Consider the following 23,847-nt stretch of genomic DNA (forward strand, 5'->3'; position numbering starts at 1 on the left):
CACCTTGATCTTGGACTTCTGGCCTTTGGAGACAATACATTTCTGTTGTTTAAGCCACCAACCTGTGGTGCTTTTTTAAGGCGGCTCCAGGACACTAGCACGGTAGGGACGAGGCATAGCTTTAGCATCTTACCTGGGCTCAGAGTTCGGGGCTGGGAGCAGCTGGGATTCCGAGAGCCTGGGAAACGCCAGGGTTGGACACTGGGACCATGGCGAGAACTTGTGTCGTTGTGGGCTGTGACTCACCCAGCTGTTGTGCCTTTGGAAAGAAACTCTCCGCGGATAACTGAGGTGTCCGCAGCAGCCCATTTATGAGGAAGGACGTTAGAAACGTCCCAGATGCCTGCCAGTCGAGGAGGCGCTGTCTCCATGGAAGGACTGTTCTCTGCTCAGAGGAGTCATGATCTAGGTCAGAGAGTGGGGATGGTGTGTGCAGTGAAGGTCAACACGGAAGGCGGTACACCACCCAGGCGCTCACACACGTGGCTGGTGTGGGTGCCGTAGAGGCCGCGGGGGCATGGGTGTTCATAAATAGAGTGAGATGCTGTCCACACTGGTCTGCAGCCAGGCTTATTCAGGCCCGCTTCCCCGTTTCCTCCCTCGACAGGAGAGGAACGCAGTCCCCAGGGCCCTGAGAGCCAGCCTGACACTGGGGGGTGGGCAGCCTTCATGGGCCTGGCCCTGGACATCACTCCCACAGCAGGACCCCAGGCCAGCAGGACACACGCTTGCCCAAGTCCTGTCCGGGACCAGCACCATCTCCTCACCGCTCCAACCCCAGGGCCGGGGAGGCCAGAGGGGAGGCTGGCAGGGAGGCGGGCAGGCAAGGAGGCTTACATACCCTCCTGGCCTCTAAGTTGAGGCGGTTTGCTTGGTCTCTAACATCTTGTTGCCTCCATTTTTCCCATGAGCATGGATCATATTTCATTATTATTATTGGCAGGAAAATACATAAAAACCACAATCCCAGTCGTCTGTTTCATGTAGAAGCTACTGTTTGCCACCCAGCTGCTTCAGTGGAGACTGAAAATATCAGGGGACCTCTGTTCCTTCATCCCCAAGAGCTCATGTCACTCAAAGGTGGGACAGAGCGTTGAGAGAACACACGAATTAAATAGCAGCTGATCATGGAGGTGAACGAGAATGAAGGCCTCCCCGACTTGTGTCGGTGGGCCCAGCTGTGGCCCCGACGCCCCCCAGAGCAGAGCCTGCCTGGGGCAGGCCGGGCCGCTCAGGATGGACTGGGACAGCCTCAGGAAGGTTCCAGAACACCCATTTATTAACGTGCGATGGCAACCGAAGCTGCAGGACCAGCCAAGTGCTTCCGCCGCTATTGGCTTTTCTCGGCTCTAAACTGTGAGATTATCCCGGGGTGCGGCGGCCCCTCCAAGGACGGGGACATGGGTCGTGGCTAAACTCGCTGCCGGGAAGGCCCCGGGGACACCTGTCCACCACTGAGCCCCGCAAATGAGCCTCGTGCGGGACCGGACGAGGACAGGGAGTGGCCCGGGAAGCGGGGAGCAGAGAGGGGCTGCCGCGGCCCCGCAGTGTCCGCCCAGAAAGTGGGCGGGGGGGGGGTCCACAGAAGGGGTGGGTGATCCCGGCAGAGGCGAGGGGCGGGGCGGATGGAGCCGATAGGGGTGGGGAAGAGGTTGACAGGGGAGGGAGGGTTGGCAGGGGCGGGGCCGTCAGGGGCGGGGCCGTCAGGGGCGGGGTGCGAGCTGAATTGGTGTGCGAAGCTGGCGGGGGCGGGGCGAGGTAGACGGGGCGGGGCCCGGGGGCGGAGATGCAGGGGCGGGAGGGGCGGGGCCAGGTTGATGGGGCAGGGCCAGAGGGGGCGGGGATTCAGGGGCTGGAGGGGTGGAGGGGACGACGCGGGCGGGGCCGGCAGGGGCGGGGTGCGAGCTAAGCTGGTGTGCAGGGCTGGTGGGCGTGGCCAGGGCGGAGGGGCGGGGCGAGGTTGACGGGGCGGGATCTGGGGGCGGAGATGCAGAGGCGGGAGGGACGGGGCCGGAGGGGACGAAAGAGGAGGGACGGAGGGGACGAAAGAGGAGGGACGGAAGGGGGCAGGACCGTCAGGGTCGTGGCGGGCGGGGCCTAGGCGGAGGGGCGGGGCGAGGTTGATGGGCAGGGTCGGTGGGGGCAGGATGCAGGGGCGGGAGAGGTGGAGGGGACGACACGGGCGGGGCCGGCAAGGGGCGGGATGCAAGCTAAGCTGGTGTGCAGGGCAAGCGGGCGGGGCTGGGGTGGAGGGGCGGGGTCGGTGGGGGCAGGGGATGCAGGGGCGGGACGGAAGGGGGCAGGACCTCCAGGGGCGGGGCCGGGGCGGAGGGACGGGGCGAGGTTGACTGGGCGAGGCCGGAGGGGGCAGGGATGCAAGGACCGTAGGGGTGGAGGGGGCAGGGGGGAGGCGGGGCCGGCAGGGGCGGGTGCGAGCTGAGCTGGTGTGCCAGGCGGACAGGGCTGGGAGGGGCAAGTTCCTCCCTGCAGGTGCGGCGTCGGCGGCAGATTTCACGGTGGCATTTGGGGCGGGCGTGTGGTGGGGACAGTCGGGAGACCGGAGGTGGAGACCGCGCGGCCACACGCGAGCTTTGCACTCCCCCCTGCTGTTGTGCCCCCCGCGGTCTGCCCCGGGGCCGAATGCGCTTGGCTGTGCGGATGGAGCGGAAGGGGCGACCCCCAGAACGACAGGGAGAGACCGGGCCGGGGGCATCCGGGGAGGGATGGGGGGCGTCTTCTGAGGGGCTGAGGCCGTGGGGCCCCTGATCAAACCGTGAGGGGCCCGGCAGACCTCCCACCGCAACCCGTCCGTACAGCACAGGACGGGACGTGCCTTTTAATCCCGAAGAGGCACAGACCTGGCGGTCCTGGGGCCGCGGGTCCTGCACCGCATCCAGGTGAGGTCCGCCCCGTGCTGCCCGTCCAGTGGCCCCGGGACCCCCGTGGCAGGCTGCTGCCAGTGCCGCTTGTGGGGAGAAGCCAGGAGGGTGGGGCCTGTGAGGAGGGCCTGGTGGGGGACTGGCTCTGAACCTCCAGGTTGCCGCATAACAGGCCTGGCGGCTGCTGTTGAACTCACTTTTTAAAGTGAGTGGAATAAAGCGTTCAGATCATGAGGCCCAGGGCAGCAAGCCCTGTTATGGGGCTTTTGAAAATCACGCGAGGCTAATTAGAAAAGGAAACGTGCTTAGCGTCCTTGCTGGTTCCAAGGCTCACAAAAAATCCGGGTTACCGCGGGGCCATCCTGGGAGCTCAGCGCACACGAACCCTACCTTTGTCAGCGCCATCTCTTCTGGTGGGATGTTGCTACGAGTCCCCAGGGAGGAGGCTGCGGGCCTCAGCTGGATGTTGGGGCCCACAGCAGGTGGCCCAAACGGCACATGCTACATGCTTCTCCGTACTGGCGGTTCTGGGGGACTCCTGGCGACAGCTCAACACCTGGGACCCACTGGCAGAGCCGCTGGGGACAGGGGAGGCAGAGGGGCAGGGAGGGAAGGTGGCTCATGTGGGAGGAGCGGTTTCAGGCGGTTCTGCAGGGACAGCTGAGGGTGAAGGGGCCAATGCTTAGCGTGAGGTGGAGAGGTTGGAGGTCCACAATAACCAGAAGCCCGAGGAGCGGTGGTCATCTGCGGCCACACCAGCCCCCTGGGCGCGCCCTGCTTTTGCCAGCTTCTCCCTCCGTGCCTGGGGACTGCCGTGAGCACCTGGCTGGCCTCTCCCGTCAATTTCCACGGCATCTACCTTTGGAGACCCAAGCCCCAGGCTCAGCCACTCGTCCTGCAGTGGATTTTGATGGGCATTGGGGTGCAGATGACCAATGGCAGAGAGGGATGGGGGCAGCTCTTTCTAGAACTTTCCTCTAGTCTGGGCAACAGGACCCCCGCAGAGGGGCTTCAGGAGGTGCCCTCCTCACACCTGGCAGGCAGGACATCAGGATGAAAAGGCCTGTGTCTAATGAGCTCCCCGTGAGCTCGATTATTGAGTGCCTGCTGCAAGCACTATGTCTGCTGTCCTCTTCATTTCCTCCATGTCCGGTGTCTGTCCACTGCCCACCTGCCCTTGGCCTCACAACAGGCCCTCACTGTCCCAGGTGTAGAGCTTCTGGGAAGGAAAAGCACCGTCTGGCATGGGAGGGACGCAGGCCCCCAGGACGTGGGGTGGAGGGCAGTCTCGGGCAGGTCTGCATAGCTGACTGTCCAGAGCCCTGGGCACTGGCTCTGTGTCCTTTTGTTCATGCACACTCTGCCAAATGCCAGGAGGATTGCTGGTCCCCTGTTGTTCATTCCCGTGCTTACCCTGTCTGGGCAGCATTTGGGGGAAGGGCCTGATGGGTCCGGCCCTGCTCCCAGGATGAGCCCTCCTCTGTCCTTGGGGGCCTCCCTGGGCGCCCGTCCTGCCACAGGCTTGCCATAAACGTGCCATCTGGCTGTTGGCAACTTCCGGCTGGGGGTAGACCTGCGCTGTGAGGTCCCATTCTGGCACAGAAAATTCTGACTGTCCACAGAGGCATGCATAGCCCCTGTCCGGGCAAGCCGATGGCAGCCCAGGTGCACAGACGTCATGCTATCGCTCCGAGCAGGAGGCTGGTGCAGGCGCCAGCAGGGGGCGAGGCTGGTGAGCACCAGCCCAGTGCAGTCTCAGGCAGGTGGCCACACAATGCCTCTCTCACCCCTCAGGCAGCCCCGGGAGTTTTTCTCACTCCTTACGTGGATGGGGAAACTGAGGCTCAGAGAGGGTGATGCGGTGTGGCCAGGAAGCCCAGAGTAGAATTCGAAGCTAGGGCGGCAGGAAGTTGGCGGTTATTCTTCTTTGTGGGTCAAAATAATCATCCTTTCCTTATATTTTTTCTTATGTAGCGAGGAAAATCACAGGGGCAGAGAGTGTGGGGTGAATAGTGCGTGTCCCCCAACCTGCCTGCCCCCCAGGGCAGCCACTGCCCAGTTCTTGGGCGGACATTGAAAAAGCAGACACGTGGCCCTAAGTGCCACCATTGCTTATGACAGTCTGGGTGGTGAAGAAAACGTTCGGTTAGGGTTCGTGTCCTACTATTTAGTTTTTTCCGAGGAAACCAGTAGTACGTTCTAAGGAAGTTTTGTCTTAAGAAGGGTCACAGAAGTCCTCCCTCGTCAGCGGGGGTAGGTTGCGAGACTCCCAGAGGACGCCTGAAATCCTGTGTAGTTCTGAGCCCTGTGGACACAGTGTCTGTCCCGAGCGCACGTCTGTGATTTCGCTGCACTTCTGAGTCAGCTTCGGGGAGGAACACAGCAAGGATGGTGAAGGGAGGCTGGTGTGACAACACGTTGTGAGAAAGCCGTGTGGACACCACACGCGCCCTTTCCGCGCCGGCCCAATGGGGTGAAAAGCCCGGTGAGGCGGTGACGGAGGTGACTGTCACAGGCCTGTGACACAGCATGAGGCGGCTGCTGACCTGACCATGTGTTGGGAGGAGTATTTGCCTCTGGCCCACCGTGGGTAACTGCAGCTGCCTGAAGGAAGCCATAGATGCGGGGACTGTTGTGTAGCAAGAGCGTTCTCTCGTTAAGACACTGCCTTGGCATCACCCAGAACCGGGGGCTTGGTGGCCGTGGATTTATCTGGCTGCATAGGCCTGGGGGTCCCATGCCTGACGGGCCTCATGGGGAGGACAGCGGAGGGGTGTGCCCGCCCGTCCCCAGTGGCCACCCACCTGGCCTGAGACACCGCCCGGGTCGTTTCCTGTTCTGGCTCCTTGGCCCCGGCTCATGGGCCTGGTCTAGCGTTCTTAAAAACTGGATCTTCTAACGGGACCCAGGCTGGCTGTCTGCTCTCTGGCAGACCCGCCTCCTCTCAGGGGCAGTGTCTGTGGCTGGTCCTCAGGCCTCTCAAGATGGCATCGCAGTGGTAACCGGCTCTCTCAGGTTTCTGGCTCTCAGCCCTCACGCTGGGCCCCCTCCTGCTCTGTGTAACAGGCCTCGTGGAGGTGGAGGACCAGGGAGGGGCCCTGTCCTCTGGCCGTGCGGCTCAGTGACACGATGCTCCTCCCTCTCTCTGAAACCTTCGATGAGTCCCGTGCCGGCTGTACTGCCTGGAGTGGGGCCAGTTGGTTGCTCTGGGGAGGACTCACTGGGCCCCCCGGTCTGGTGCCAAGGGCCTGAGGGCGCATGCTAGGAGGCCCCAGGCAGGCCCTCAGCCCAGCTGACCCTGAAGGACACTGGGGTGTCCCCCAGGCCAGGGAAAGGGTCCCTGTCAGGTTGGCGCCAAGGAAAGAGGGCAGACCCATTTGGTGTCTCTTCCTCAAATGGACGTCTGCCCAGGCAGGGCTTTGTGGTTTGGGTGCAGGGTGCTCATAGGGAGATTAATCATCTCTCCTGCCTGTGTCCCCCGTTTTCTCTGCAGGGGGGCTTTCTCTGTGGTCCGGCGCTGTGTCAAGCTCTGCACTGGTCATGAGTACGCAGCAAAGATCATCAACACCAAGAAGCTGTCAGCCAGAGGTAGGCGTGGGCCGTGTAGGCGTGGGCTGTACTGGCATGGGCCGGGCCCACGCAGGCACAGAACTCAGCCGGATGAAGTGGTGCCTCCCGCCCGGGAGGGCAGAGAGAGGGACCCGTACCCTCACGCCGGATCCCACCTTGACCCTGGTCTGGGGGCTCAGGGAGGGCTGGAGGTGGGAGCCCTCGGTGGCCTGAAGACTTGTAGTGACCCGGCTGCCAGCACGATCCCTCCAGGTCGTCTGCACTAGGGGGCTGTCCGCCTGCACTGGGCAGGGCTGTGCTCTGGGCCTGCAGCGGGGAGTGGTGCTGGGTTGCAGCTGGCCCCGGGCACGTGGCCTCATCCCACCCACGCTGCACACCCCAAGCCCTTGCTGGGTGGCGGCCCGTTGTGGGCACACAGAATCCTGCTCTTTTGAGGTCCAAGTCATGGAGTAGCACACGGGCAGGTGACTCAAAGATAGCCCCAAAGGGAGCAAGGGGCTGGGATCTGGGCAGGACCCCCGAAGGACCTTTGTTGAGGTGGCAGCATGGGGGTTCCCTGGGTCCTCTGACCCCAGGGCCAGACAGATGGAGGCCGGGTGACACCTGGGTGGAGAGAGAGTCAAGTGAGGCCCCTGGGGTGCTCTCTGGCCTCCCAGGGGACCTCCAGTTAGTGTCCAGACACAGGCTCCTTCTCTGACCAGAGGGGCACTGAGTGTACTCAGTGCTGGCCTGAGTCCCTACTGGAACTGGGGCTGAGAGCTGCCTCAGTCCGTGGGCTCTGCGGTGGACAGTCCAGTGGGGCGAGCGGGTGACCTAGTGCCATATTTTGAGCTGCGTGTAGACGTTGTGTACTTGCTGTGCTGTGTACCAGGCCTTCGGGCCCGAGAGTTTCCAGGGGCGGGCACTCCTGTCCCCGCTCATGGTGAGGGGCCTGGGGCACCCAGCCGGGGTCAGTCCCACGTCCTCCGTGTTTGCTGCCTGTTTTGGGGTCTGAGCACCGCGTGGGGAAGCTCTGGGCAGATCCAGAAACTAAAGGTCCCGACCATCCCTTGATGGTGAGGCCCCTTGGGGAGCTGCTTGGGGGACTGCCTCCCGTGGGCCTGGCTGTGGCGAGGGGGCCCGGAGGGGGTGACTCCATGAGGCCTGGGGGCCAGGGCAGCCCTGGGGCGTGCGTGCTTGCACAGCTCAGCCCCCATGTTTGGACCATGGCGGTAATGGTAATGCTAAAGACAGCACTGCGAGTGCCTCCTGAACGCGGTTACTACTGTGTTCCCCGACGCTGGGTGGGGGTGCTGGTGGGGTGCCGGCTTTAACTATGTTTTGGGGGATATGTCTGCACGTGTGGAGTCTCTAAGGCGGAACACAGGCTTGTTCTAGCTCACAATGGGAGGAGAGAGCCCACCCTCAGATGTCCCCCAGACTAGTGAGGGAGACCCTCACTCATCCATCAGGTTTACTCAGCCCCTTCCACGTGCCTGGCCCTGAGCAGACACATCCACAGAAGCCACTACAACTGCCTGTGTTGGGTGCAGGCACAGGGGAGGGTCTTGAGGGGTGAATAGGAGTTTGTGAGGCTCAAGCAGGAAAGCACGTGGGTATATTTCTATGGAATCACACAGCTCCTCTAAAGTACCTTCACACTCCCTGGTTTGTGTGTTTATTTTTTAATGTTGTATTTTATTTTTGAGAGAGCAAAAGAGCGCATGCATGAGTGAGGAGGGGCAGACAGAGAGGGAGACACAGAACTCGAAGCAGGCTCCAGGCTCTGAGCTGTCATCACAGAGCCCGATGTGGGGCTTGAACTTACGAGCCAGGAAATCATGACCTGAGCTGGTCTACACTTACCTACTGAGCTCCCCAAGCACCCCACCGCGGTTTATACCTGCAAAGTGCTCTACACGCAGAGAGGGTCAGGACCGGCAGAACCCTGAAATCCAGTATGTGTTGGGCAAGCACCACTGCTCATTCTTCTGCCCCTGCTGCAGCGAGCCTGCTGGCCCCTTCCTGACCGACAGCTGCTTTTCTGCCTCTATGTCCGGTGCGTCCGTGCCCTGCGCTGGGCCGGTGTCCTCGCTGGGCGCTGCTGGGGACGGGCAGCGGGAGACAGGGCCGTCGGGAATCGGAGCGGCTGGCCTTCACCTGTCCTGTCTTCCCTCACAACCACTCTCCGGCAGGAAGGGGGGCCTTGTTAGTCTGTGTCGCCTGGTACCATGGAGGTCTTGGTCAATTTTTTTTCCTGTTTAACTCTTTATTACGGAAAATTTCAAACGTTCCCCAAATCTAGAGAAAGTGACAGATCGATCCCCCAACTTCAGCATTTGTCAGCTCTCAGCTCCATCTGTAGCCCCACACCCCCACCTCACAGCACGTCCCAGACGGCCTGTCACTTTGCACATGGTGTTCAGCACATTCTTCTGGCACAAAAGGAGTCTGCAGACAAGTGGCTGTCTCCCGGGTACCAGGGTCTAGGCACCCTCGGATCCTCCCCAGCCCCTCCTGGCTTTCCTAGCTGAGGGGCAGTGGGAGGGGTGAGGGGACAGGGTCTGCGCCCTGTGTGGGGCAGTGATGGGCTTGGGCTTGGAAGCACATGCCCACCCTATACCTCAGTTTCCCCAGCCATAAAACAGGGATGAAACCGGTGTGTGCTTGCTCCTGGCTGGATGTAAGGTACTTGGAAGGAGCTTGTGGGCACAGGCCTCCCCTCTCTGCCTAGCCCCGCTCCGGGTCAGAGGTCTGCCCACCCAGCCTGCAGGCCTCAGGGCCCCACAAAGCTGCCCTGGAAACCCCCAAGCCTGTGGGCATTTCCCCACTCCTGGAGGGCACTTGTGGCTGGTTTATTCCCTGCACCTCTCTGCTGCCTCCGTGAAGCTCCTGGGGCCAGCTTCCAGAAAGCCTGAAGTTCTCACCTGGCCTGACACTGCCGTCTGGCCCTGTCTTCTCCCTCCCTCCCCAGAGCTTTCTTCCAGCCCTTGGCTGCTTTCAGTGTTTCCAGGCACCCCTGGGTCTTTGCATGTGTGTTCTCTCTGGAAATGCTTTTCCTGAACTTCTATCTGCTTAACTCTTGTTGATGACATTTTCTCCAGTGGAGTCCGGGACCCAGGTACCCTGCTTTTTATGCTACAGCTGTCTTTCCCACAAGACTTCCAGGCCCTGTGGGCAGGGACTTCGTTCAGTACTGTGTCCCTACCAGGCCTGGCGGGTGGTGAGCACTCCAGAAAGGCTTCTGGTGGAAGGAACATGTGCTTTCGGTAGGCGAATTTGAAGAGGCACATGTACAGTCTATGCTGGGGGCAGGTAGTCCCCTGGGTGTGAGGCTGGGTGGGGACTGGGGTGGGGGTTGTCTAGGGCATTTGCTGACGTGTTGGGTCTGCACGGGAGGCCCCTGGTCAGTCCAGACTTGCAGAACACCTGAGCCTTTGGGACGTCCGAGTTGCAGTGTGTTTCTGAGGCAAACCCAAGGGTGGTCGGGAGGTGGGGGCAGGGCAAGGCCTGGCTGTCACTCTGTGGTTGTGCCCCCCAGGGTCACAAGGTCACAGAAAATGTCCTGAGCCAGGGCCCCCACCCTGCTAGGTGGCCAGCTCCATTGCTAGGAAGACCACAGCAGAAATGTGTGCCCAGCTGTTGTCCTTGTGGGAGGAAGGGACAGGGCGGGGGGCCCATGGCGGAGAGGAAGGGGGGAGAGACTGGACCCAGAGGCCTCGCCCCCCACCTTCCTTCCGCTGTTGCTCGAGTGCAGTGCAGTGTGGGGGGGCTCCATCTCCCGCTGGAGCAGCCCTGGTCCTCCGAGGCTCCTGATGATAGCAAAGCAGCCGGCCACACGCAGCGGCCAGGAGGAGCGCAGGCCCTGGGCACAGAAGCGGCCCCTGTGCGGGAACTGACAATGCCCAGATTTGCCGGGTCGCTGGGCATGACACCCAGCTGGTGCCAAAGACCCAAGTTACGTACGTGATTTTGGAGGGTCTGAACGCGCTAAGCCCACAGTTACAGGACGGTTAACAAAAGCAGTTAGAGGGAAGTGAATTGGCTGGGGTGAGATCATGGGGCACACAAGCCTCAAAACCTGTCTTGTGGGCCCTCCCCCCAACTCACTGCCAGCACCACGTGGGCCTGAGCCCCCCTGGAGCAGGTGTCCAGCAGTGACCCCGGGCAGGGGCTCCATGTGGGGGAGGAACGACCCTGCAAGGACTGGGGCCCAGGCAGCTGTTACTCCCTGACCTTCAGCAGTAGTGAGTCTTCACATGGCTCGGCAGTGACCTTCCACATCCCCTGAGGTCGGGGGTGGGCACCCCGTTCCACAGATGAGGAAACCAAGTCCCATAGAAGCAGAGACTTGCTCAGTAACACACAGTTGTGATGAGCAGAGCCTGGGGCACTGGCAGCTTCAGATTTCACCCAGCTGGGAGGGCTGATGGTTGACCTCACAGGTGGGGCCGACCTCACAGGTGGGGGCTGGCGTCACAGATGGGGCCGACTTCAGGGGAGGAGCTAACAGGTGGGACTCACAGGTGGGGTTCACCTCATGGCGGGGGCTGACCTCACAGGTGAGGGGACCGAGGTGATCAGGGCTCACTTCTGGGCCTCCCATCCCCAAGCTGATGCCCCGCTCACCCCCAGCTCCCTGCCTGGGTCCCCTGGGACTACCTTCTCCCTAGGGTCCGTGTGGCCTCTGTGCCTTGGGGGCACCCCTGCGGGAAGGTGTGATGGGGGAAGAGCTGAGCCCCGCTCCCCCCCCCCCCCCCCCCCCCCCCGCCCCGCCCCGCCCCAGGAAACCTGACTGGCGCAGGGCCACTCTGCACAGCGGGGGGCTGCGCGGAAACGTGGCTTTCCTGCCTTAGCCTTTCCTGGTCCGCCGGGCCCCCTGACCCACAGGCGGCGAGACTTGGTGGAACTGGGTTAACGCAGGACGCGGGCGCGGGCGCCGCATTGCAGGGGCCACTGAGCATGCGCGGCCGGAGCCCCTCCCTCCCTTTCCCTACCCAAGCTCCCTTACCCTCTCCTCCCTCCCTTTTCCTCCCCTCCCCTCGTCCAGGCCCCCCCTCCCTCCTTTCAAACCACCCTCTGTCAGGCTCTACCCCTCCCTTCCCTTCTGTTCCCCTATCATCTCCCCTCCCCTTCCCAGCTCCGGGAACTGCTTTCTTGCCTCCTCCCTCAGCTCAGGCCTCTTGACCCAGCACTCCCTCGGGCACCCCCTCCGCTCCACTCAGCCCGGGTCCGCAGGCTCCTCCCCGGCCAGGGGCTGAGCTCGGGTCTCACAGTCTAAGCAGGTCTCAATTGCAGATACACAGTGATTTTTTTTAGAGTAAGTATGTCCCAGACTCCCAACCAACTTTTAGCCAATTCTGCCCTCACGTGGGGATTCCCCAGGGACCCTGCGCTGTAGAGGGTCGCCCCAGGGATTTGGAGGGTGGGTGGGAAGGAGGAGCTCTCCTCTGGGCCTTCCCCCTCCACAGCCCCATCTCCTGAAGTTCTGTTGCAGGGACTTGGGTCAATGCGGAATTGGGGGCCCCCTGTGCAAGTGAGGGGGGAGTAGCAAGAGGACCTGGGGCCAGGGGACCCTCATTCCCGAGTCAGAGGAGGAGAGGGGACAGGCGGGGTTGCCAGATTTAGCAGGTAAATTTGAATTTCAAATAGACCATGAAAAACTGAATACAAACTCAGCCCAAACTGAATGGGGCTTGCACTATTATTTGTTGTTTATCTGAATTTGGGACGTACTTGTGCTAAAAAATTCTTGTTGGTTATCTGAGATTCAAATTTAACTGAACATTCTCTGATTCATCAGGCAATACTAAACAGAGCTGTTGAAAGAATAGGTCTTTGTGATTAATTCATCAACTGAGTAGGTGAAGTCAGAGTTTTGGAAAAATGGGGGCGGGAAGGAGGGAGAAGGGTCCAGGGCAGGAGCAGACAAGGTGTAGAGGCCAGGCTGTGCCAGTGGGGGTCCTTTTGGACACACTGGCCCATTCTTGGGGCCTCGCAGGTAATGAGGTGGAGAGCCTGGCCCTCTTGCTCGTTCTGGGGTTCAGTGATTCTGGGGTATGGCTGCCTTTGTGAAAGCTGAGTCCATCCCAAGGGCTTTGGGACCTGCTGACCTGAGGCCTGAGTGGTGTCAGGCAGTCTCAGGGCTCACCCCCCTTGGGTTGTGGAGGGTTGGGAGAGGGTGAGGAGGCTGGCCAGGGTTATAGGGAGGGGCTGTAGGCCTGTCTGCCGCTCCCCAAATCTGAAGGGGTCCTCACCGCCATCCTGCCCACCCCACATACACCAAGAGCCCCCTGGAGGTGGGTGCAGGGTCAGAAAGGCCTTTTCTGGCCAGTGTGGCCGCAGCCTTCTGGCCCCAACCCTCCAGCTCAGCGGGTCTCAGAGGCCTTGCAGAGTCTGGGCCTCGCCTTTGAGCAGGACGGTGGCGGGCGAGCTGTGCAGCGTCTGGGGCCATGCCCAAGTGTGGAAGGCACTCGGCCTCTGTTCACTGTCGAGAGCACGTCCCCGGGGTGGTGCCCAGGAAGCATCACAGGTGCTGTTGGGGGTGGGCTGTGATGAGACCCTGCCCAATAGCACCTGCGGTCCCCCAGGCTGTGGAAGGAAGCAGGAAAGGAGGTGGTCACTGGGGAGCTCCTATGTCACCATGCCCTACTGTTCTGGAAGTTGACAGTGACCCATTTCACGGTCACTGAAACTGAGGATTCCAAGGAAAGTCACTACTGGTGAGGGTGGGGGCTCTGCCCAAGGGTCATGGGCATAAGCAAACAGGACACTGACCCTGGACAGTCAGGCAGACGGCAGCCTATATTACAGTGGCTCAGAGCCCAGGGGGGACATTGCATGTCACTCGGGCGTGTGGGGCACACTTGGGAACAGTGTGAGCGGCCTGGGCTGTGGGAGGCAGGCTTCGCAGTGACAGGAGATGGGGTGTCCCTGGTCCCCTCTGTGGGACATGGTCAACTTCTAAGTGAATAATTATTCTCTGGCAGAGGGTAGGAGGGCACCGTGCCTGGCCTGCCTGGGGCAGTGGCCGTGGGGCGGGGGGACCTCACCTGGGAGCAGAGGGGGCAGGAAGCCCACAGCTAGGTGACACTGGACATTGGGGCCTCAGTTTCTGGCCTTGCTGCACAGCTGGGCTGCAGCTCCTGTTGGGTGGTGGCCCCCAGCCTGAGGAAGGAGTGAGGAAGGCCTCTGTGCAGCGGGGGGCCAGCCGAAGGTGGGGAGGGTGGCTGCCACACGGACCCACGTGGCCTGCAAACAGCTCAGAGGCCTTAGTGCTGCCGTGTGGGTGGGGCCCGGTGGCTTGTCTTTGTCCCCATGGCAGCTGCAGGATGGCATGGACGCCCTGGCGGGGTGGGGCAGCTGCCTGATGTTGGCATACTAATTGCTGGGTGCCCAGTTGCCGTTTTAAAACAAAACATGCACAGAAGTCTGCGATGGGAGCTTTCTTCATCTCTGTCACTCTGCCGGCACCCGGCCATGGTGGCAGCACCATCACGAGAAACACCACGAGGTGGGGGGCCCTCCGCTGCTGCTGCCCCCACTCAGGCTCAGGCTCCAGCCCCCCACCCCGTGCAGCCCAGCCGCACCCCCAGCCTCCCTGTGCCCCACACCCCATCTGAAAGTTGGGGCAACTGTAGCAGCCCTACCTTGTGGGAAGCCCCCGGCAGAGTCAGGGGTCTGTGCAGAGCAGACAGCAGGTGCTAATATGGGGGGGACCAGCAGGACCCTGCGAGGCCTCTTGGGTTTGGCTACCTTGTTCATGTGTCCCAGCCCCATGAGTCCCATCAGCAGGCCCAAGCTGTGGAAGCCCCGACTTTGAACCCTCCCGGAAAGCAGTGTCCTCCCGACAGCTGATGGGATGTTGTTCCCGGGACGAGGCCGAGGTCGGAGACACCAGTGTCAGCAGGTGCTCAGAACTCACCCATCTTCCATGACACATCCTTCCCCAGGCCACCCAGCCCTCCCAGGGACTCTGGAGGTGTGAATGCCCAGGACAGAGGCTCAGAGCCACTGGGTTGCCGGCCCAGTTTCCCTGGCCGCGGTGCGCGCGACCTTGAGAACTTAGGACACGAGAGTTCCAGGGTTGATGTTTGGAACACTGTTTGGCCTGTGTGCAGAGTGATGTGTGATGTGGGTATCCGTGGGCCTCCTGAGGTTCTAGAAAGCTCCCTGTTGCGGTGTGATAGTACAGGTGTGGAGATGGGTGGCAGTGAAGGGGAGGAGCCTCCCAAAGGTGTCCCAGGGCCTAGTGCAGCCAGTCCCCTGGGGCACACATTCTTCCTGCCTCCCAAGAACAGAAGCCACCGGCTAGGAGAACGGGGACACCTGCCAGGATGTCTCCTTTGGTGGGGCAGGAGGAGGGAAGTGGGAAAAACAGCCCAGGTGCCCAGCTCTGCAGGGCACGATGGGGGAGGGGTGGAAGTGGGCTGGGGTCTCCTCTCTGTCGAGGCCTCTCTTGGGACCTCCCCACCCTTTTCACACGTAGGAAACGGGCTCAGAGCGAGGCCTGGCCTGGTTCAGGGCCCCAGGTCCAGCGTCCCCGTGGCCACCAGAGGCTGGCACACAGGCAGTCCCCCAGCTTGGTGATACTGGTCTGGGTTCATTGCTGGTTTGCCCTGGAGGGAGCAGAAGACTGAGCAGCCCCAGGTCCTGCGGAGTCCTGATGGGTGCAGGGTGCGACCAGGGAGCTGCTCCCCCCACCAAAGGCTGTGGCTCCCCCCAAGTCACCTGAGGTGGTCAGCACCCAGCATCCTCCCGGGGGCTCTGTCTCTGGCTGGTGCATGGCCCCCAGCCAACAAGGCAGCCCTGTGACTTTGCCCACCCCATGTGTGCCCCACCCAGCACTGTTCCGTGTCTCTCTCTGGGGCCAGACCACACACACACACTCCCACACTCTACAGCCCAAGGGCGGGCCATTTTCCTTTCCTGGGACCTCGGTGGACCTTCCTGTGTCCATGCAGAAGTGGATGGTGACCCTGAGGCAGGGGCCTGACCTTGACACAGATCCCCACAAGCTCTGTCCAGGAGCTGCTGGATTTGGTGGGGCATCCTGGGCAGCAGCTGCCGTGGCCTATGACCTCAGCCAGACGTGTCCCAGCCTCCTGGCCCTGCTGTCCCTGTGTCCCCAGGCCATCCTCCAGGCGGGGGGAGGGGGGCCAAGGAGGCCAATGGACCCCTGTGCTGGCGGGGCTCCCTAGTGAACACAGCCTGCCTGTCCTGTCCCAGGAGTCCTTGGGGGTCCAGCAGCCGCCCTCCGAGCCCCCGCTGCCTGCCGGGCTGTGTAGACTTTCCCTGTGGGATTTCATGTTCCATCCAGTACGACTGGCAGCTGTTCCCTACTTCCCAAGAGGTGGCCTCATCCGTCCCGGGCCAAGCCTGGGGAGGATGCTGGCAGCTCCTCCCGCCAGGTGGGTCCGTTTTCCCCTCCATCCCTCCTCCACCCGCTCCATTGCCTCACGGGTGTCCTTCTGCCCGCCACAGCTCTGCTGCTGCTCCTGGCAGCTGGCGAGGGGCCAGGCGCCCACCCACGTGCCTCCTGTCCTGCTTCTCCTTGCGCCCCCATCTCTGCTCTGAGTCACCCACAGCCAGGGAGCAGGTGGGGATGGGGCGGGGGCGGGAAGTATGGTGGATGGTGTCAGGGCTGGGGGGCTGCGTCCCTGAGGGGGCCTTGAGGACCCCCAGCCTGGAGTCGAGTCCTGGCCTTGGGGACACTGAGTGTCTCTGTGCACCTGTTTCCTGGACCCTGACTGCCGCTTACACTGCGGGGCCCACGAATGTCCTCTCCCACTATGGGAGCACCCTCCCACTACCCTCAGCTTGGGGTGCCCCCACCTTGGGGGGACCCCTGCCTGGGGGAGAAGACCCCACCTGGGGAGATCCCTCCTGGGGGACCCTGTCATGGGGAGTCCCCACTTGGGGTCCTTGGTGTGTGCCATGGCCAGGGCCGTGTGGTGGGTGGGGAGCTGGCTTCAGTCCCCCACTGCCATTCCTCGGGGTGCTGTTGTGAAACGGTGAAGGCCCGTCGTGTATGTGGCGCAGGCAGTGCCCGAGTGTGGCTGTGTGGCAGGCGCCTGTCTCTTCTTGCCCCTGGGGTCCCTGTCCATCTCCCTCATGGTGGTGGGTTCCCGGCAGGGCCCAGTGACTGCCCTGAGCAGCCCCCGCCTCTTCCTCGCTCCCGGGGGCTGCTGGGGTCTGGGATCTGCTGTCCCCGCGTGGGGTGTGCAGGGCTCCGCTGCAGCCCCCCCTTCCTGGCCCCCAGCCCCCCAGCTCGGGGGCACCACAGGGGCAGCACGGGCCTGGCACACAGGGCGTGGTGGAATCAGCCAGGGGGCTGGCATCCGTGTCGTTGGATTTTGGGCAGCCGGCAGCAGGGGACGACTGCCCAGTCAGTGTGTCGGTTTGGCTTTGCTCTGTGTGACTCGCTCTCCCGCGGACGTGAAGGAACGCTGTGCTTCATCGCTGGGGTGCTCCTCCTCTGCCAGCGCAGCCCAGTGCCCTCCTCATGGGAGCAAACGCTCCAGGACTGGCCCGCACGCACTTGGGCTGGTCTCCGTGTAGGACGTGCGAGCGGTTACAAGGTGAGATGGCTGAGCCCAGGAGTCCCCTGCAGGGTTCCGCGTCAGAAGCTGTGAAAATCGCATCTTGCCCCACGAACGCACATTCCTCCAGAACCTCCCTCTGGTGTGGGGTCCCCCTCGAGACTCTCACACGCGGCATCAGGGCCTCCTCTGTCCCCAGGGCTCATGGCACTGCTGCACCTGCTCCCTGTGACCCGGGAGCTGTGTGTGTCCCCAGGATGCAGTCAGAGCTGGCCTTGGGTCCTCAGGTGGGAAAAGGGCAGAGGGACTGGGGTTCCCAGAAGCTGGGGGAGCTTGGCCTATTCCCTCACTCTATGCCCCCCTTCTGTCCCCATCCTGTTTAGAAGTCACCCCCAGACCCTCCCCTGGAACATGACCTCAAAGTGCAGTTCCTGGAGGTGCATGCGTGGGGTTGATGCAGGCGAGTCTGACATGGAAGACTGACTCCATGGGCCGGACGCGTGGGGTGTCAGTGGGGCGGATTCCTGGGGTTCTCTCAACCCACAAGCTACACAATGGGTACTGTGTTTGTTCTGTGACATGTGCCGTCATTCCATAACAAAATGTTAACCTCTGTGGCCGAGGCAGTGGGGCTCCAAGCAGCAGGTGCTAGGCCTCAGGGCAACTCCGGGTGCCCTGGACACTCAGGACACCTGGCCACAGCCCTGGGGGGGCCCTGTCGAGCTTTGTGCCTGGTCTCAAGGCTGGCCTGGTCACTCAGATGCTGCAGGCCCCACAGCCCTGGCCAGTGCCTAGTGAGCCCCTCCTGGGGTAGCTTGCTGTCTGCCCCACCAGGAAGTCCCTGCGGTGAGCATGGTCAGGAGAGGGGCAGGGCCCTGGGCAGGGCGTCTCAGGGCTGGTTCAGGGTGGCTGGCCCATCCTACACCCTGCTGCCTGCAGGAGGGATGGCCTGCAGGTGTCCTTCAAGGCTCCAGCTGATGGTTTAGAGCCGGGCTGGGCTTCTGGTGAACCTGACTGGCTTAAATTTGACTCACGTCCCCATGTCCAAGATGGGGTTTAGGACATTCATCTGGAAGGTAAGAAACAACTTTCCCAACATTGTGGGAAGAAATCAAGGGCCGTGGGCAGGGTTAGGGGGTTGGCTTTTCTCCCACGGCTGCCTGCCTGTCCTGGACGGTCCATTCACTTCAGGGTGGGTGTCTCCATGGCCGGTTTTCACGATGTGCCCTCATTGCATTAGTGGCTTTGTGCCTGTTGGAAACAGGATCAAACCCTTTTATAAAAACAATATTTTGCCTAATTATGAAAGTAACAAGATCGTTGTCGACGTCGGGGAGACTATAAGCCCGTAATTCTGCCTCCTGGGGGGCCGTGCTGTTACTGACTGGATGTGGCATGTGCACTGGGGCTCTCCTGCATCACGTGTTGTCACTGGCGTGGCATCAGGCCTCTCCTGGCCCTGTGTTGCTGACCTGATCCTGAAGGGGGCCAGCCAGGAGGGTCGGACACCTGCTGTGGCCATGGGGTGGACCGCTGGCATGTGGGCCCGGGCAGGCAAGCTTCCTCTCCTGGCCACACAAATAATTTATCTGCCCAGATGCGCCCGGGAGCCAGTCCGTCTCGTGGATGGAGCTTTGCCCTTGGAGACAGCTTTCAGTAATGAAATGCAGCCTCTGAGTTACCTACTTCCCACAGGTGGGTTCCCACCTGCATTTTCCTCCTGATTTTTATGTCTGACCCAAATCTGGCATTTTTTTCCAGAGGGAACTGCCCCAGCTCCCACCACCCTAACCCTCCCGAGTTCTCTCTGCCCCGAGCTTTGCTCTGGCCCACCCACACGTGGACTGGCTTCTGAGCTGCATCCACATTTGGGAGGTGAGGTTAGCTCAAACATTACTGGGACAGTTGGCAAAACCAGGATGTGGACTGTAGGTTAGATCCGAGGTCTGCACCGGCGTTCGACCTACTGCATGGGGTGTGCACGGGGTGCGTGCGCCGAGATTATGCAGCACGACGTTCTTGCTCTTACACATACACAGTGCACATCTTGTGTCCCCTGGTAAAAGGATGCCTAATGTGGCTTCTGTCAAACCCTCAGAAAAAGTAAGCGTGTGCACACGGAAGGACCAGTTATACAAATGTGCATTTTCTGAGGACTTCACTGTTTGCAGCTTTTCTCTAGGTTTGAAAAATGTTCAGCATAGTAACTTAAGAGAAAATCCTATAGGGGCATCTAGGGGCACAGTCAGTTAAGCGTCCAACTCTTGGTTTGGGCTCAGGTCATGATCTCACATTCATGAGTTCAAGCCCTATGTCAGGCTCTGCTGACAGTGTGGAGCCGGCTTGGGACTCTTTCTCCCTCACTGTGTCCCCCTCCCTCGCTCATGCTCTGTTTTTCTCAAAATAAAATACACTTAAAAAAAAGAAAAAGAGAGGCGCCTGGGTGGCTCAGTTAGTTGAGCGTCCAACTTCGGCTCAGGTCATGATCTCACGGTTTGTGAGTTCGAGCCCCGCATCGGGCTCTCTGCTGACAGCTCAGAGCCTGCCTGTAGCCTGTTTTGGATTCTGTCTCCTTCTCTCTCTGCCTCTCTTCACTTGTGCTCTGTCTCTCTGTCTCTCAAAAATAAATAAATGTAAAAAACAAAATGAAAAAAAAGAAAAAGAAAATCCTATGAAAGACAACACAAAGCTATGATGCCCCCCCAGCCCCCGTCAGCCCTCCCACTGGCCTGAGGGGGAGCAAGCTCCTGGCTGTGGCCATAGCCCCTTCCCCACTGCCCTCCAGAGGTGGGCCTCAGGTCCAGGGAGCCCCAGCCCCAGTTCTGTTATCGCTGCCTCATTTTGAGCCGCACACAGACTGGGGAGTGGAATCCATGCTGCGTGTGTTCTGTTACAAGCATGTTTGATTCATCCCCCCAGTGGTGATGCCTGGACTGCTTCCAGTGCCCGCTGTCTGTGGGTAGGTGCTCAGCTCCCGCCAGGGCTCGCTGGGTGTGGACATGAGGGAGGGAGTGGGGGCAGGGTCTGTCCCTGTGGTTCCACCAGCGTCGTCCCAGGGTTGGGCGCCCGGCCGGGCAGGTGGGTGCCGGGTGGGCAGGGCAGGACGGTGTTAGCTTCTCTGGAGGCTTGAGTGCTGGGAGAGGGGAGGGCCGGCTGGACCTGAGTTGTTGCCAGAGGTGTCTGTCTGCGGGCATGACCGTCCCGCTCAGGAAAGACACTTGCGTGTTTGCAGGTGTGTCTGCATTCAGGACTGTCCTGCCCCTCCCGGCTCCCCACTGTCGCATGGCCCAGGGCCTGGCAGGTCTGAGGAGGCCTGCACAGCGGCCTTCCTGCCTCCAAGGACCCTGTGTACTTAGCCCGTTAACTGCGCCCTGCAGGCGGGTGCTGCCTGGAGTCCTGGTGAATCAGGCAGTTGTCTGGCATGGTCGTGTGCTCCCCAGACTCTTGCTCTGAGGGGCTCAGCATGTACAGGTCTGGAGTGGTGGGTCAGGACCCCAGGTCCCCCCGGCCCCCCCTCCCCAGTCACGTCCCACACTGAGACAGCTGCCATCCTGAACTTGGAAATCCCTTGCCTTTCTTGACGGTTAGGCCACACATGTGTGCCCAGTGACCTGTGCGTGTTGACCTCGGTGAATAAAAGTGCATTGTGGGTCTTCTTTTATAAGTGGCTTTTTCACTCAGCCTGGTGTTGGGGTGGTGTGCACACGTTGATGTGTGTTGTATGACTGTAGCGACATTGATGCTGCATTCTCTAGACAATGGAAACATGGGTTTTTCCAGTATTTTGCTATTGAAATCTCCATTAACTTTAAGATTTTTTCTGGTAACGTCTGTTTGTCTGAAATAGAACATTTCTTTTCTATTTTATTTTATTTTTATTTTTTTAATGTTTATTTTTGAGAGAGAGACAGGGCGCAGGCAGGGGAGGGGCAGAGAGAGGGGGAGACACAGAATCCGAAGCAGGCCCCAGGCTCCAAGCTGTCAGCACAGAGCACGATGTGGGGCTCGAACCCATGAACCACGAGATCCTGACCTGAGCCGAAGTCAGATGCTTAACCGACTGAGCCGCCCAGGCGCCCTTTTATATTTTTAACTTTATTTTTATTTTAGAGAGAGAGCACGCACAATTGAGGGAGAGGGGCAGAGAGAGAGAGAGAATCTTAAGCAAGCTCCACGTTCAGTGTGGAGCCTGACTCATAGTTTGATCACACCACCCTGGGATTGTGACCTGAGCCGAAACCAAGAGTCAGATGCTCAATGGACTGAATCCCAGGCGCCCTGAAATAGAACATTTCTGATGAACTGCCTAGTCCTTAGAGGGGCAGCCTCTGGAATTGAAGCCCTGGCTGTGAGTTGGGGGGGTGGGCAGGGAGGGCTCCCAGGGGCTCGTTCTGGCTGCTTCTTGCCCATGGCGAGCTCCCCCTGGGCCTGGACTCAGCTGCCATGGCAGCGTCAACACACCTTGGCCATCACAGTCCCGGGCCTGTGTTCTGGGGATCTGTGCAGCCCCAGATGGTCCCCGAAATCCTGCCGAGGCCCACGCTGACCCCAACGGTGGACAGCGTCGCCCCGCCAGCCCCACGGCCGCCGCTGAAGAGCACACTGGACTTTAGTGGAGGCTCCGCAGAGTTTGGAATTAGGACAAACAAGTGAAGGATGAAATTGGTGCCCTCAGTTCCATGCTTCTCTTCCTGAACCACCTGGGGCTCCTGCCTCCGCCCACAGCCTCGAGCTGGAAACACCTGGTAGCCTCTTCCTGCCCCAGTGCTGCCACAGGACCCCTGTGGGGACAGGAGCACAACCTGACACGTCAGCTCTGCGGGCAGAAGGCGGTGGCATGTCCTCGCCGCCGAGTGTGTCCGGCACCCAGCCGTCTCTGCAGTGCCGGGCATAGGCTGCTGGGGCACAAGGTTATACCGTGTTGCTTTCTGTCCCCAGATCACCAGAAGCTGGAGAGAGAGGCTCGAATCTGCCGCCTTCTGAAACATTCCAACATTGGTGAGCAGCCCCCTGAGGGGCCGGGACCCCCCTCTCTGCTCCTCCAGCCAGCAGCCTTCCTCCCCCAACGATTGGACTTGCAGAGTCACCAGAAGGTCCCCTTTTCCTTCTCTATAGACGTGTCCTACCCTGAGGCCCCTGGAAACGTCAGATTCTGGGGGTTCGGGGCAGCCCCTTGCAGGAGCTCTGCGTGGACAGGTCCCCTCCCCTCGCTCTGTAACCCTGAGTTGTGTGTGATTCTGGTGAGAACATTCTGTGGCTTCAGGAGAGCCACAAGGCAGCCTGATTAAAAAGAAAAACATTGGGAAGCCAAACATCTCTGAGACCATAGCAGGCGCAGTCCTGGCCCGAGGTCCAAGGTCTGGTTCTGGAGAACCGCTGCCGACCCCTGCCGGTCTCTGGTGCTGTGACCTGGGGCGTTGATCCCGGCAGGGGCGCAGAGCCCCGGGAGCCTGGGGGAACGGATGCCCTTTGCCCTGCAAGCCCAGATCACGTCCCCCATGAGTGGTATGGCTGTAGGGGCCGCAGACCCTGGAGTCAGCCGGCCACTCGACCACCACTCCCTCACCAGCGTGGCTCGAGTGTGGCCTCTGCTTGCTGCTCTGTGGAGCAGGGATGTGTGTGCACCTGCCTGTCCTTTCCCGAATCTGGCCCTTTAGGGAGTTGGAGCTCCCTCTGGGATACAGCCAGGAGGCACGGAGGGGACTCTGGGTGTGCCACCTCAGGGACACCTGGGAGCTTGTCAGGGTGGAGTCCTGGGCCCCTCCTGCCATGATTCTGGTTCAGTTGTTCCAGGACGGGGCCCAGGACTCTGTAAGAACAGCAGGTAGTGAGGGGCAGCCAGTTTGGGAACCATCCCCAGACCAGGCCCTCAGCCTTGTGGAGGCCCAAGAGGCCCCAGGAAGCCTCGCCAGGCCTTAGGGCTGGTCCTGGGGGCCCTCCACCGCTGGTTGTGGCTCTGCAGGGTGTTGGGTCTCTCCAGCCGGCCCGGACCAGTGGGAGGGGTGGGGAGGCAAATCCCCCCACTTCCCGGGCAGCCCCTGTGCCCCTGTGCCCGTGGGCTCCTGCAGCCCTGGGCCTGGGCCCGTGTGCTTTTACTTCCAGATTCTCAAGGTGAGTGTGTTGGACCCACTGGCATGCAGGGTCCCGCCCCGCCACCAGGAAGCCTGACTCGGGCCTGGGGCGGCCCAGGAATGGGGACTTTCACCAGCCTGTCAAGTGATTGTGATGCAGGCGTCCACAGGGACCCCAGCCCAGTCCTCACTGACAGAGGGCAGGGGATGTTTGGGCGAGTGGTGGGCTTCAGCCCGATCTCCCACCACCCCAGCTGTTGTCCTCTGTGTACCTGGGCCAGATGCCAGGCACTTCTCTCCCTCTGTCCTCGTTCTCCTGGTAGATAGCACCACCCTGCCAACTCTACCCACACCCCTTCCTTGCCAGTGCCTCCCCTGCATCCTCTGAGCACCAGCTGAGGGCAGGTCGCCACTCTGAGCAATTTTCACGAATCCCCTCTTAAGAAGGGAGGACCCAGGTGTTCTTCCGGTTGGTGTTCTGAGACACTTCACAAGATGTCGCCCTGCCCTGCCTAGATGCCCCATGTTGTTCCTGATCAGTCCCGGAAGTCCTCGTAGCAGCTTTATTCCAGAACACAGGGCAGAACTGTGCAGAGGGAACATTCCAGAACATGGAGGAGTCAGAGCTGAGCCCATGGTGCAGAGGGAACATTCCAGAACATGGGGGAGGCCGGGCTGAGACAGGACAGGTTAAGCTAGAACATTCCAGAAACTGGGGAGGCCGGGCTGAGATGCGTGCAGAGGGAACATTCCAGAACAGACACAGGGTGAGACTGGCTGCCATGGGAACATTCCAGAACACAGGGA

At 61.0% G+C, this 23,847-nt stretch overlaps 1 protein-coding gene across 10 annotated transcripts in view; it reads left to right on the forward strand.

The window, feature by feature from the left end:
* The window catches only part of CAMK2B (calcium/calmodulin dependent protein kinase II beta), an 81,540-nt gene that overhangs the window by 22,950 nt on the left and 34,743 nt on the right, over nt 1–23,847 (forward strand). For all 10 annotated transcript variants that reach the window (XM_086697188.1, XM_086697185.1, XM_086697186.1 and 7 more), the window contains exons 2-3: nt 6,373–6,467; nt 21,908–21,967. In XM_086697188.1, the coding sequence (XP_086553314.1) occupies nt 6,373–6,467; nt 21,908–21,967 (155 nt within the window). The remainder of the gene's footprint in view (nt 1–6,372; nt 6,468–21,907; nt 21,968–23,847) is intronic.

This window comes from Puma concolor, chromosome A2 (assembly GCF_028749965.1).
Source record: "Puma concolor isolate L17-30 chromosome A2, mPumCon1.1.hap2, whole genome shotgun sequence".
Taxonomy (NCBI): Eukaryota; Metazoa; Chordata; class Mammalia; order Carnivora; family Felidae; genus Puma; species Puma concolor.